Source organism: Symphodus melops (genome assembly GCF_947650265.1).
Source record: "Symphodus melops genome assembly, chromosome: 2".
Taxonomy (NCBI): domain Eukaryota; kingdom Metazoa; phylum Chordata; class Actinopteri; order Labriformes; family Labridae; genus Symphodus; species Symphodus melops.
The window spans coordinates 15884444-15897015 of record NC_136692.1 but is presented as its reverse complement, the minus strand read 5'-3'; the positions used below and the strand labels follow the sequence as shown (position 1 = coordinate 15897015).

The 12572-nt window shown below is 41.1% G+C and overlaps 1 protein-coding gene across 2 annotated transcripts in view; it reads right to left on the bottom strand.

The window, feature by feature from the left end:
- Positions 1-12572, bottom strand: part of LOC306820688 (voltage-dependent T-type calcium channel subunit alpha-1I-like) — a 125535-nt gene that overhangs the window by 9272 nt on the left and 103691 nt on the right. For both annotated transcript variants that reach the window (XM_079338610.1, XM_079338611.1), the window contains exon 32: positions 2881-3021. In XM_079338610.1, the coding sequence (XP_079194736.1) occupies positions 2881-3021 (141 nt within the window). The remainder of the gene's footprint in view (positions 1-2880; positions 3022-12572) is intronic.

The window sequence follows — 12572 nt, the reverse complement described above, 5'->3', positions numbered from 1 at the left end:
TGCATGATCAGTTTCTTTTTAACCATATTTTCAATAACCTTTGATAAAGATATAAATTATTTCAGGGAAAATGTAAACAAATGAATCAGCTATGTTTCAAAATGTCACTAAGATAAGTACTTACTTAAACTTCAAGTTAAAAAAAAACCACATCACACACTTCATTAATGTTAATTAATGAATTTTAACTCAATGTTTTTGAATGAAGAAAATCCTTTTTGTATTGTGGTTTGATAAAAAGATTTCATGTTCACCTGACTGCCTGAAGAGAAGATCAAATAACTTTCAGACACTATAGGGATTATTTAGAGTTGAATAGACAGAAACCAAGAAGCAAAATAAAAGGAAGAAAATAAGATAAATAAGATGTTGCTGTATTAGAGAGAAGGTACATTTAGTTGCATATGCATTGAAGCCAACCCTCATGCATGTCAGTATATTTTATATGCCCAGAGAGAGAAATAAATATCGCTCTGCAGAGGTCCTCAGTGAGTACGTGGTTAAATGAATGTAGATCATAATTTAGTGCCAGAAGCTAAGCGCTACCTTACACACTTTTGCACAAAACACATGGAGAGTAATCTGCTGTGACTCATACACTGCTACAGATTCAAATGTACAATCTGCCCATACATCAGACTGGGTTCATCACTTTTGCTCTGAGATGAAATTGCTTTGAGTTTGTGCGTTTGACTGATGTTTTCACATGTCTTTGTGCGTCATGAGTGAAAACATGTGATGAGCAGCCAGGTTTAGAGTGTAAATCATTCAGTGGGAAAATGTAGGATTAGACCTTTGAGAGAGACAACGAATGAAGGCAGAGAAAATGTCTGAATGTTCTAACCGGCTATATAAATTAATTTTGAGTGCATCTTGACAGCTTTTTTTCCACATTTGCAGGGATCTGTTGCAGAGTGCAACTTCTTCCCTTTTTTTGTTGACATTTTTACAGAACCAATAGCAAGCCGACCTAATGGTTACAGCTATCTCTAAATAGACTAGCATGGCATCCTCTTTCGTTTACTTCCTTAGGGTAAGTGAGTGTAATGGCAAGACCCATTGATTAACTTATCATTGATTCATTCAGCCAGAAGGCCACCTACAAAGAACAATTACAAAACTGTTGCTAATTCTGTTAGCCTGGTAATGGCAATTCACTTTATGTGTTAACATAAAGCTGGGGACAAAGATGCACACTCTGGTCCATGTATGAGAGATTGTGCCAAGATTATCTTATTGATTGCCATTTCAAATTGTAAACAAGAATGTACCTAACTTTGCTGGAATTCCAACCCTTGAAATTAATTAGTTGCAGTTTTACAGGATAAATAAATACAAGAAAACCCACTGCATCCAAATACTGAGGATCACGTAGAGCTCTTGATATTGATGTGTAGCATCTTTTGTACACACTGGCTGGATAAAAAAAACAGGAAAATACATAAATATAGGCTAATTATCACTGAAACATAAACTATCTGAGGAGATAGAGATGGATTCACTGATGTTTGGTCTCATATTGACCAGGCGATGCAAATGTTAACAGATGCCTCCGTAAGATGTTTGACTCACACTGTTGCTGTGTGCTTTGGCAGAGCTCTACACATTCATGAGATTTAGTCATGTGAGATTCAAACATTCACAGGATAGACACTTTCTTTCTCTGTATCTTTCTTTCTCTACTCTTACACAGGGTGTGTTTGTTTCTGCAGACAGGGTTTCTTTGATAAATCTAACTGCCTTGTTCCTGAACCGTTTTTTAGTACAAAAGCTAGAAACTGGGACAACCTACAGAACATCACTAAAGTACCTGTTGTCCTTTAAGTTAGTCATTTTACCTGTACCTTAAACATCAACAATGTACCCAGATACAAGAATACATCATTGAGTGTACGATTGTTGCACACAATTTCCAATAGTCCTACTCCCAATTATGAAATTCTTTCATAATTCTTCTATGCTTTCTGATGCAAACAAAGGATTTGATCCCCAATGGCTTTCAATTTCACATGGCAAACACACATTCAAAACAAATTTCTGTACTTGTGGGCAAGTTAAAAAAAAAGAAAAAAGAATATATATATATATATATATATATATATATATATATATATAAACAATTGACATAAGTGTGCCATAGCTTCGATATTAAAACTGTGTCTATAGTTCTTCCTCAACGGCAAATCTGCTCAATGTTTAAAAGTGCTTTCATCATGGTGGATTAATGTAGGGTCTTTCTAAATAATAATAATAATTATTATTATTTTGTGTCTCTCTTTTTGAGTCAAGTATCTTGAGAAACACTTGTTTCTTGAATTGGCGCTGTACAATGAAGAGTGATTGATTGATATTGAATTGGACTTTGCACTATTGTCAAACAATGGCCCTATTGTGTTGTCTTCACGGCAGAAGTGGAAAAACGTGTACTTATCAGGGCAAGTATATAAAAGCAATCTATCAAATATATAAAAATAATGTGACTTCTTTGTTTTTGCATAAAATGCATTGTACGAGTGTTAAAGAAATAGCTTATTACAATTGGAAACATTGTGTGTATAAGTGATAAAAAATGATCAGACTTGATAAAGCAGACAATTTTGTTTAAACGCAAGTTAATTTAATCTACTGTTATAAGTGTACTATTTGCTGCAAAGTAAAATAACACACTCACACACATTATACATTTAAAGGAATTTAAGGAGAGACGTGAGAAAGGAGCCGAAACTGTGGCGCCTGCGGCATGGATAGCAGTCTCTGTACGTGGGGCATGCTCACTAACCACTAGTTATGCTGCATGATTAAAATCAAGAGCTTGACAGTTAGAATTCGAGAAGAAGCAGGGAAGTTTGTGTGTGTGTGTGTGTGCACAACCCTACTAACCTCTTGTGGGTGGCTCTTGCAGTCCTTGCAGACTGGAGGCGAGCAGTAATGATGAAAAACTGAACCTGAAAGGTTGTCAATCATATCCCCTTCCAAAGAGTCCTTGATCAGCAGAGACACACTGTCAAGCCACTGGCTCTCCTGCAACAAACATGTCAAACACATTGTGTTGACCTTTTGTCACTTTCACAAAGAACAGAAAGTTTAGATTAGAATGACAGAGAATATTGCGTAATCCAATTAAACCAGTGAAGTTACACACTTGTTCAACTGATGCCAGAAACATTTGTTTTTCTTTCTTTTATCTCGAGTAGAGAATAACAAGCATAAAGGGAACAGCGCACTTCTGGAAACTTTCACAATTTTCGGGAGAAAACAGATACATGTTAAAGTAGTTTGATGATAAATCAAACTAATGCCTGAGCAATAACCACAAATACTTGGAACCCCCCTCTATGGGTGATAGTAGTGCTGGTACACAGGTGCATTCAGTACAGACTTTACAAGTAATTGTAGGCCAAAAAAAAACTTGCAAGGCTATTACATAAAATGTTATTCCACTTCTTGTAAAACATCATTCTATCACCATTCTTCACACTCAGTAGAAAGTTATAAAATGTACTGTATTTTGTTAACCAATCATCACACTCCTATCTGAGGCGCGAGAAGTCACACGTGTACTCCTCACTCTACATCTTTCCCCCAACTCTTCCGTAAAAAAAACCTGTAATGACATTATCTTGTATTTTAATTAACCTCAATCTGTTGGAGGAGGTTCTCTTTTCTGTCACTGCTGGCAGGTGGAAAATGGAGGTTGATGACTTTTGCTTGCTTTCAACCCATTCAGAGGGCCAGATGAATGTCAAATTTGTAAGATTAATTACGCGATCGCTGTAATAAAACAATACTCATCCACTGTGTTGCACTTTGTATAACTTCTCATTGAATGACGGCATTTGTTTTTTGTCAGGGGCAGCTTAAAGGAAAACATGTTATGGGCTGGATATGGACCTTAAATGAAGAGCAATTTATCTTTCCATACAACAAGCACACGAGAATCCGAGCTGTGTGTGAACCACAGTTCCTTCCAATTGCACATTCCTAAACCTTTTGCTCAGTTTTAGAGTTAATGCTGACGGCTGCGAGGTGAAGAGGGCAGTCACAGTCGATAGCCAGACCTTGGAGGCACCCACTGATGTACTACACACACACACACACACACATTGTTTCAAGTGTAGAGAGACGCACAGCAAGGGGTGAGGCAGTCTGATTGATTGGCTTAGCTGGGGGCCATGGTTGCAGTAAGTGGTGCCCATGACCCTGTTTGATTCATTGCACTGCCATCTGATACTCCCACGATGCATCATCTCCCTCTTTTTCAGGAATCCCATCATGTTAATGTTACATTTAGCTGTTAATTACCGCTCTTTATCTGCATGCAACATGTAAACAACGGTTTAATAGATATTACCTCACACTAAATATTTATTTAAAACAGATGTGTGACATGTCTGAGAATGAAATCATCAGAAAAGGCCAATACATCTGTATTTTTAACTGAACTCACATCTGCAGCAGAGTATTGGACTGTTTCTTGACCAATGGCCACTCAAGCAAAACCATCTAGTAACCTGTATCCAGCTCCAGCAAACAGACAAAACAGTCAAAGATCCCAAAATGTTCACTCTTTCATAAAGCTACAGTTGTATAAACAGTTAAAAGAGTTGTTGATATAATCATCTTAATAATGTTCCAGGACTTATTGTATTATTATTATATAGTAATCACAGTCAAGTTGTTTTACTTAAGTATCAATCTAGACTTGCCGTTTGTTCTTGGATCAGGAGATTAAGATTGTTGGGAATTTTCAGGAGCGAATACCTGACCAACTGTTATGTTGGGTTTTATGAAGTAAAATTTGATTGTCAAAATAAATTAATAATTAAGTTTATTTAATTATTAATCTAAATCAATAATTGTTATTAAACTGCATTTAATAAACCTCGGGGCACCACCCTGTAAACAGGGAACAACCAAAATATTACCAATATCAGTCTCAAAATATTTAATTAAATACCAATATCATTAATAATTAATAATCTGTATTTAATTGAAGGTGTGAAATCCGAACACAAAGCCCTTTCACCCAGCCTAAGTCACAAAGCAAATTCACAGTGATCACAAACAACGACTTTTTAAGATATAATAGAATTTATTTAACAAAGCAACATCAAGTAAATCAATGAAACCCAATCAAACAAATAACCATCATAAGATAAACTACAATTAACAAACAAAACAAACAAGCGTGGCACATGTGTGTGTGTGTGTGTGTGTGTGTGTGTGTGTGTGTGTGAGAGAGTGAGAGAGAGAGAGAGAAAGGGGGGGGGGGACAGACAGACAGAGACAGACAAAATGGTAGCGACCACGCGTGGTCACGTGATGGCGGACACAGAACGTGATCTACGTTTCAGCAGCGTCTGGAAAGCCACAGATCTCTATGTGTGTGCGTTTACCGAAAGGTGCGTGTGTGTGTAAAGCGAGAGAGCGGGAGAGATACAACGCCCCTCGACAGCTCAATCTCGGACTGGAGCTCACCACAACTCAGAGCATAGTAACTTTCACTTATCAGAAGCCAGCGGCTGGATTTGTATCAGACAGCGTTCACACTAGTCTTTCTGATAATGAGCCTATTGCCCGGTTATGACGCGGGAGCTCACAGATAAACACAGGGGGCACAGCGACACAAATAAAGGAAACAAAAGAGATTTTACTCTAGTAAAATCTAAGACACATCGGTCAAACACCAAGCAAAATATTATCACCGTTTCACCATAATAACTCAGTTATTAAACACACTCTCTATATCTAACTGCCCAGACCTAGCTAAGCCTCACTTGTCACCGTTTCGTCCACGGTTGATGAAAGGAAGAAAAGAGGTCCTGGAGCGGCCTTCCTGCAGTTGTTAGCTGATGGCGGCGTGTGTGTCCAAAGGGGTTGAGCAGGGCCGTCGTGTCCTCCGTCGAGCGAGGTGATCTCCGTGGGTGTCCTTTCTTTAAAGGACGGAACGAGACGTAATCCTTACAATCTCTCTCTATACCGTTTTAACAAGGGAGAAATAAACGATCTGCTTGGGAGATGCGTTCAAGTGGATGATCTAAGCTCGGAATTTCGGACGTCGGTGTGCTTCAAGGCCTTTGGATTAGCTGCGCGCCAAAACTTTAACAAAGAGAAGCGTGCTGGAAACAGGAACAAAGTTGGGTATCTTCGGACATCGGCAGGCGACGTTTGAAAGAGAGTGAACAATGGGGCATGGCCGGTTTTATACCTCCCAGACTTCACACCTATGTGTTAGGTGTGGCAAGGCATTCTGGGAGTACCTGCAAGGCATGCTGGGATAGAGAGTCTTTTGTCGTAGTTCTCCAAACATACACAGCCTGAACTTTGCCATCCTGGCTGGACCCAACATCCCCCCTGGCCTGAAGAGCGGGATGCAGGTCATGGTCTTCAGGGCACTATGGGCCACCAGTCCACGTGCTTTGGAGATACTTGTACAAAAGTTAATTTGGCAAACAGTCCATAAATTCAAGAGGCATTTGGTCTGGGCAGACATTGAGGCAAAGTCTGGGCAGACTGTCTAACTATGTCTAGCGCTAAACATCAAAACATAATCAGACATTAGCGAAGCATTGCTGCTCAAGGTGCATTCTTGGACAAAACACATGAAACAAACAAACAAGAGGAAGAGAGAAAGAGAAGAGTTTTATGTGTAGATTTGTGGGCTAACTCCTTGACTGGGCAGGAGAAAGCCTGTGTGTGTTTGTGGCATGTCAGTGCGTAATGTACATGTACATGTAGAGTCTCACTATGGGTGTGAGGCCACAAAACAAAACAACAACAACAAAAGCGTGAGTAGAGTTACTGGATTTTGAAATGGGAGCTACTCACTCCTCCCCAATGTGGAGTCAGAACCTGGTTCTTTGTAAGGGCTGGAGGCCTGCCACTGTCTTACCCCATCTATAACCCCCCTTGGAATTGTGCTAGTCATTTCACTGCCGAGACCTGCTTCCTTATGAAGCTCTTGGGAACTCTGGTTATACCTACCCTTCTGACTTAGGCTTCGGTCATCCCGAGAGTTCCTCTTGGGAACTCTGGTTATACCTACCCTTCTGTCTTAGGCTTCGGTCATCCCGAGAGTTCCTCTTGGGAACTCTGGTTATACCTACCCTTCTGTCTTAGGCTTCGGTCATCCCGAGAGTTCTGTTCAGGTCTGTCAGTGATTGACTCCTCAGGCTGGAACCTACCCTATGGCTGGCTCAACCCTTCACCCCCCTGGCTCTGTCGTCTTCTCTGCCGGTGACGTGGTCTCTTGGACTGCTTCATAGCACGAGGCAATTCGTTGCCTTCAAGTGCTACGTCACCTTTGTGACGCTCAGGGTGTATGTGTGGGAACCTGCAGGTAGTAGGAGAGGGCCTGCTGTAATCTCTGCCTGAGGGGGCTGAGATGTCACCCCCCTTCCCATGGGGTGATTCAAACCTGTGAAGGTGTGAAAAGGTGTGGCAGCTGTCAATATACCGGAGCGTTTTGTCAAAGGGAGGGGCTCTACAGTCAAAATCTTTCTGTTCAGGATTGACAGGGGGAACAAGACTTTGTTTAGTCATTAGACTAACCTGGCTGCTCGGTTTTCTACTGAGCTTTTTCAGCAGGGGCGTTTGATTTTTTAAGGGGCTTGGTGCACGATCAGAGTCGTATCCTGACGACGTGGCTCCCTGAATTAATTCAAACGTGTCTAACACCTTCTGCTTGGCAGTTTGTCGGTGCTGACAAAGAGATTTGTTCTCTTTCGGCAGGGATTGGACCTCTGGCTGGAGTGTCTCCACTGAGGCGCTGACACTCTGTCTGGTCTGTAAACCATGAGTAACAGCCTGGTGGGAGTTGCCCGAGTCGTCTGAAGACTCATAAGTCCTCTGGTCGTCCAACATGTCTGTCTCCTTCCTCCAGGGATCTGGTTCAGTATCCCATCCCTTGTGTAGGGCTTCCTCAGCTGGCGTGGGGGCTGCGGTGCGTACCTGCTCCTCCTGAATTCCGGGTACCATGACACTTTCTTTATGTCTGGCTAACCTGCAGCTTTCTTGCAGTATTTTATTCTCCTCCTGCAGGGCCTTGCATTCGACTTGCAAGGTCTTAAGTCGGTCCTGCATCCTTTTGAAGCCGTCCTTTAGGATCTGGTTATCTTCTTGCACCTGGGCGAGCTGTGCCTGGTGTCTCTTTTGCTGCAAATATGATTTGCGCTGGAAAGGGAGGAGAAGTTGGCCGCGAACATTTGAAGATGTGTACTGTGGTTTCCCTGTTCGATGAGTCATATACTCAACCGACTCATTTAATTTATCTTCGCCTGTGCTGAGGGTGGAGGTGTTCAGACTGTTGACCTTTAAAGGGACGTGGTTTAAACCTGCAACTCCAACCTGAGGGGGTGGATTGTGTGATCCACAGGGGGCCTTGGTCCCTGGCTGCTGAATGTCTTTCGCAGACATTCTGTCTTTGTTGGGGGTGATCTTGGCTCGGGGGTTGGCCTGGTCACCTACCTTTCTCAAGGTGTCCTTACAAATGCTAATGAAATAGCTGATCAGGTTGGCAATCTCCTCTAAGGAGAGCTGCGTCAGACCAGCAACAGTTTCTTTTGGTGATGTGTGGTGGTCTGATCCAAAAGGAGTCTTAGCTCCTGGCTCACAAGAAGTCCTGGTAGACATCTTAATGTGGTAAAACAGAATACCTTAGTGGATTTACTGCTAAGGTACTGCAAAGCTGCAAGATAAAAGTCAGCAGGAGGCAATTCTGATCTATGGTTCTGAACCGGATCAGTGCAGTCTGTCCTGGCAGCTAGGTGCGAACATTCACACCTCAAGTCCTTTTGAGGATTGGGGGAAGACACACCTCTCAGGCAGCTGGCTCTGTAACAATTTTAAAGTTACACTCCTGACTAAACAAATGGCTAACTTGTTGTCTCCAACAACAATAAGCACAAAAAAAATTATTAAACTACTCACTCGTCAACACGCAACAGCACAACTAACACACAGCTTGATGTTTGCTTTGCTTTAAAAACAACAAAAAGTAATCTCTCAAAGAAAAGAGAATTTCCTTAGAAGAATCACTTCAGGATAAAAAGTTTGGATCACTGCGAACAAACAATGTAACAAAGCTGGTTTATTAAGGGCCTCACACGGGGCACCATTATGTTGGGAATTTTCAGGAGCGAATACCTGACCAACTGTTATGTTGGGTTTTATGAAGTAAAATTTGATTGTCAAAATAAATTAATAATTAAGTTTATTTAATTATTAATCTAAATCAATAATTGTTATTAAACTGCGTTTAATAAACCTCGGGGCACCACCCTGTAAACAGGGAACAACCAAAATATTACCAATATCAGTCTCAAATTATTTAATTAAATACCAATATCATTAATAATTAATAATCTGTATTTAATTGAAGGTGTGAAATCCGAACACAAAGCCCTTTCACCCAGCCTAAGTCACAAAGCAAATTCACAGTGATCACAAACAACGACTTTTTAAGATATAATAGAATTTATTTAACAAAGCAACATCAAGTAAATCAATGAAACCCAATCAAACAAATAACCATCATAAGATAAACTACAATTAACAAACAAAACAAACAAGCGTGGCACATGTGTGTGTGTGTGTGTGAGAGAGAGTGAGAGAGAGAGAGAGAAAGGGGGGGGGGGGACAGACAGACAGAGACAGACAAAATGGTAGCGACCACGCGTGGTCACGTGATGGCGGACACAGAACGTGATCTACGTTTCAGCAGCGTCTGGAAAGCCACAGATCTCTATGTGTGTGCGTTTACCGAAAGGTGCGTGTGTGTGTAAAGCGAGAGAGCGGGAGAGATACAACGCCCCTCGACAGCTCAATCTCGGACTGGAGCTCACCACAACTCAGAGCATAGTAACTTTCACTTATCAGAAGCCAGCGGCTGGATTTGTATCAGACAGCGTTCACACTAGTCTTTCTGATAATGAGTCTATTGCCCGGTTATGACGCGGGAGCTCACAGATAAACACAGGGGGCACAGCGACACAAATAAAGGAAACAAAAGAGATTTTACTCTAGTAAAATCTAAGACACATCGGTCAAACACCAAGCAAAATATTATCACCGTTTCACCATAATAACTCAGTTATTAAACACACTCTCTATATCTAACTGCCCAGACCTAGCTAAGCCTCACTTGTCACCGTTTCGTCCACGGTTGATGAAAGGAAGAAAAGAGGTCCTGGAGCGGCCTTCCTGCAGTTGTTAGCTGATGGCGGCGTGTGTGTCCAAAGGGGTTGAGCAGGGCCGTCGTGTCCTCCGTCGAGCGAGGTGATCTCCGTGGGTGTCCTTTCTTTAAAGGACGGAACGAGACGTAATCCTTACAATCTCTCTCTATACCGTTTTAACACGGGAGAAATAAACGATCTGCTTGGGAGATGCGTTCAAGTGGATGATCTAAGCTCGGAATTTCGGACGTCGGTGTGCTTCAAGGCCTTTGGATTAGCTGCGCGCCAAAACTTTAACAAAGAGAAGCGTGCTGGAAACAGGAACAAAGTTGGGTATCTTCGGACATCGGCAGGCGACGTTTGAAAGAGAGTGAACAATGGGGCATGGCCGGTTTTATACCTCCCAGACTTCACACCTATGTGTTAGGTGTGGCAAGGCATTCTGGGAGTACCTGCAAGGCATGCTGGGATAGAGAGTCTTTTGTCGTAGTTCTCCAAACATACACAGCCTGAACTTTGCCATCCTGGCTGGACCCAACAAGATATTAGTTCCACACATGGTTTCTTCTTATTTGAATCAAAATGACTGCCACACTATCCTACACTACTTTTCATTTCTCATGTAGCACTTTAATGATGGTTTGGACATAACCACTGTGCGACCATCAGCACAGCTAACTAAACACATATTTCAGTCAGCCGACTCACATGGATTGGATCATAATGTAAGTGTAGAACATTTTAGTGGAGTCGATACTTTGATTCAGATACCAGAAATGCTTCATTACTTTATTAACAAGTGTACATTCATGGAGGTCTCAAACGTGTCATGTAACATGACCGAACTCTGTAATTTGCTATGCACTACACATCATTGCTGCATGATGTACTTTTTTTTCTTCTCAAAGACAAAATAACAAAACAAACCCATAAAAGAATTTAAAATTACGTGTGAAAAGGAGGAAGAAAACACCTGGTCACTGTCAACAGGTTTTACTTGCTTGCAAATCAGAATGAAGATTAACAATACAGCTCATATAGACAAAAACACTTGATAGAGTTCCTACTCTCTCACATCTTTATTTTTTCCTCCTCCTCTGGTTAAAAATACCAGGAAGCAGACAGACAATTGGCTATAAGCACAATGAGCGTGTGGCCGAGCCCGCCACCCACTCACAATCTCAGTCTTTCCAAAGTGAGCTTCTCTCTCTCTCTCTCTCTCTCTCCTCTTTTGAAAAAACAGTCTACATGGAGATAACATATCAGAATCTCCGTCCAGTTCAATGTATTGTGGCCAACAATAGTTATTCTACATGCCGAGATACAGCAAAGTCAAAGGCCATAAGAGGATCTTGTCCTGCCTACCTGGGCCTGGACCACCTGTGGAAATAATAAAAAGCCCTGTTTGTGTGGGTGTGCTGTGTGGATGATCACATGGCCGTAAACAAAAACAAATGAGATATCAGATAAGAAAGAAAACCCAAAGATAACTCAAGTTTCATATTGCTCAACCATCAATAAGATCAATAGATAAACAGACAGTAACTAAAATAGACATTAGAAACAAAAGTAAGTTGAGTATACTGAGAGGTAAAACTCAAATTGTAATCAATCGTTCATTTTGCCTGTGGCCCCTGACAATGAAAAGGAGCATTTCCCTAATAATATGCTGTACCTAGAGATGGAAAATTATTGTTGTACAATTCATAAATAGTTATGTTAACTATGATATTGTAAAAAATATGTTGAAAGGCTGCTGGCTGCAACTGCAAGAGGAGTTGATTGGGATAGTTTCTGTCAAGGAAACAACAAAAACAGATCTTTTTTTTTTTTTTTTTAAAGTGTGGATACAATAGACCCATGAGAGACACTGATGGCAAAGGACCTAATTTAGTGAAAGCTTGCGTGTTGAGCATGTTGAGCCAAAGCATTAAAAGATCAGTATGGAAATTGTCCCACAATCTCTTTCAAGAGGTATAATATGCTCAAATATGGAAGACACAGAGGTAACATAACAGAGGTCTGTTTCCAGCGTTTACATGACAGATGTACACCAGTGCAGAGACCCTCTTATTATGATGATGTCTATAATAGATGTTTGGCAACAGAAGGCAATCAGTTAAAAACCCTCGGCGCTTTCTTCTTCTGCTAATAGGAAATAGTGTTTACAGGATCATTTCTAATGAGCCGCCTTGTGATTTACCTGCTCATACACGTTAAATGAAACACTCGACCTGACATCTGCCTGGTTCAAACAAGCCTTTTGTCATTCTCCGAGATATGACAAAGTCAAGAACCTTGTCAGTCCTTTAATTCAAACAGTGTCTCCAAGTCATTCATTTAGCCACAGAGATCACTAGCTCTCCTGTCATGTTTTCTCTCTCCTTGCTGTTCATTCAT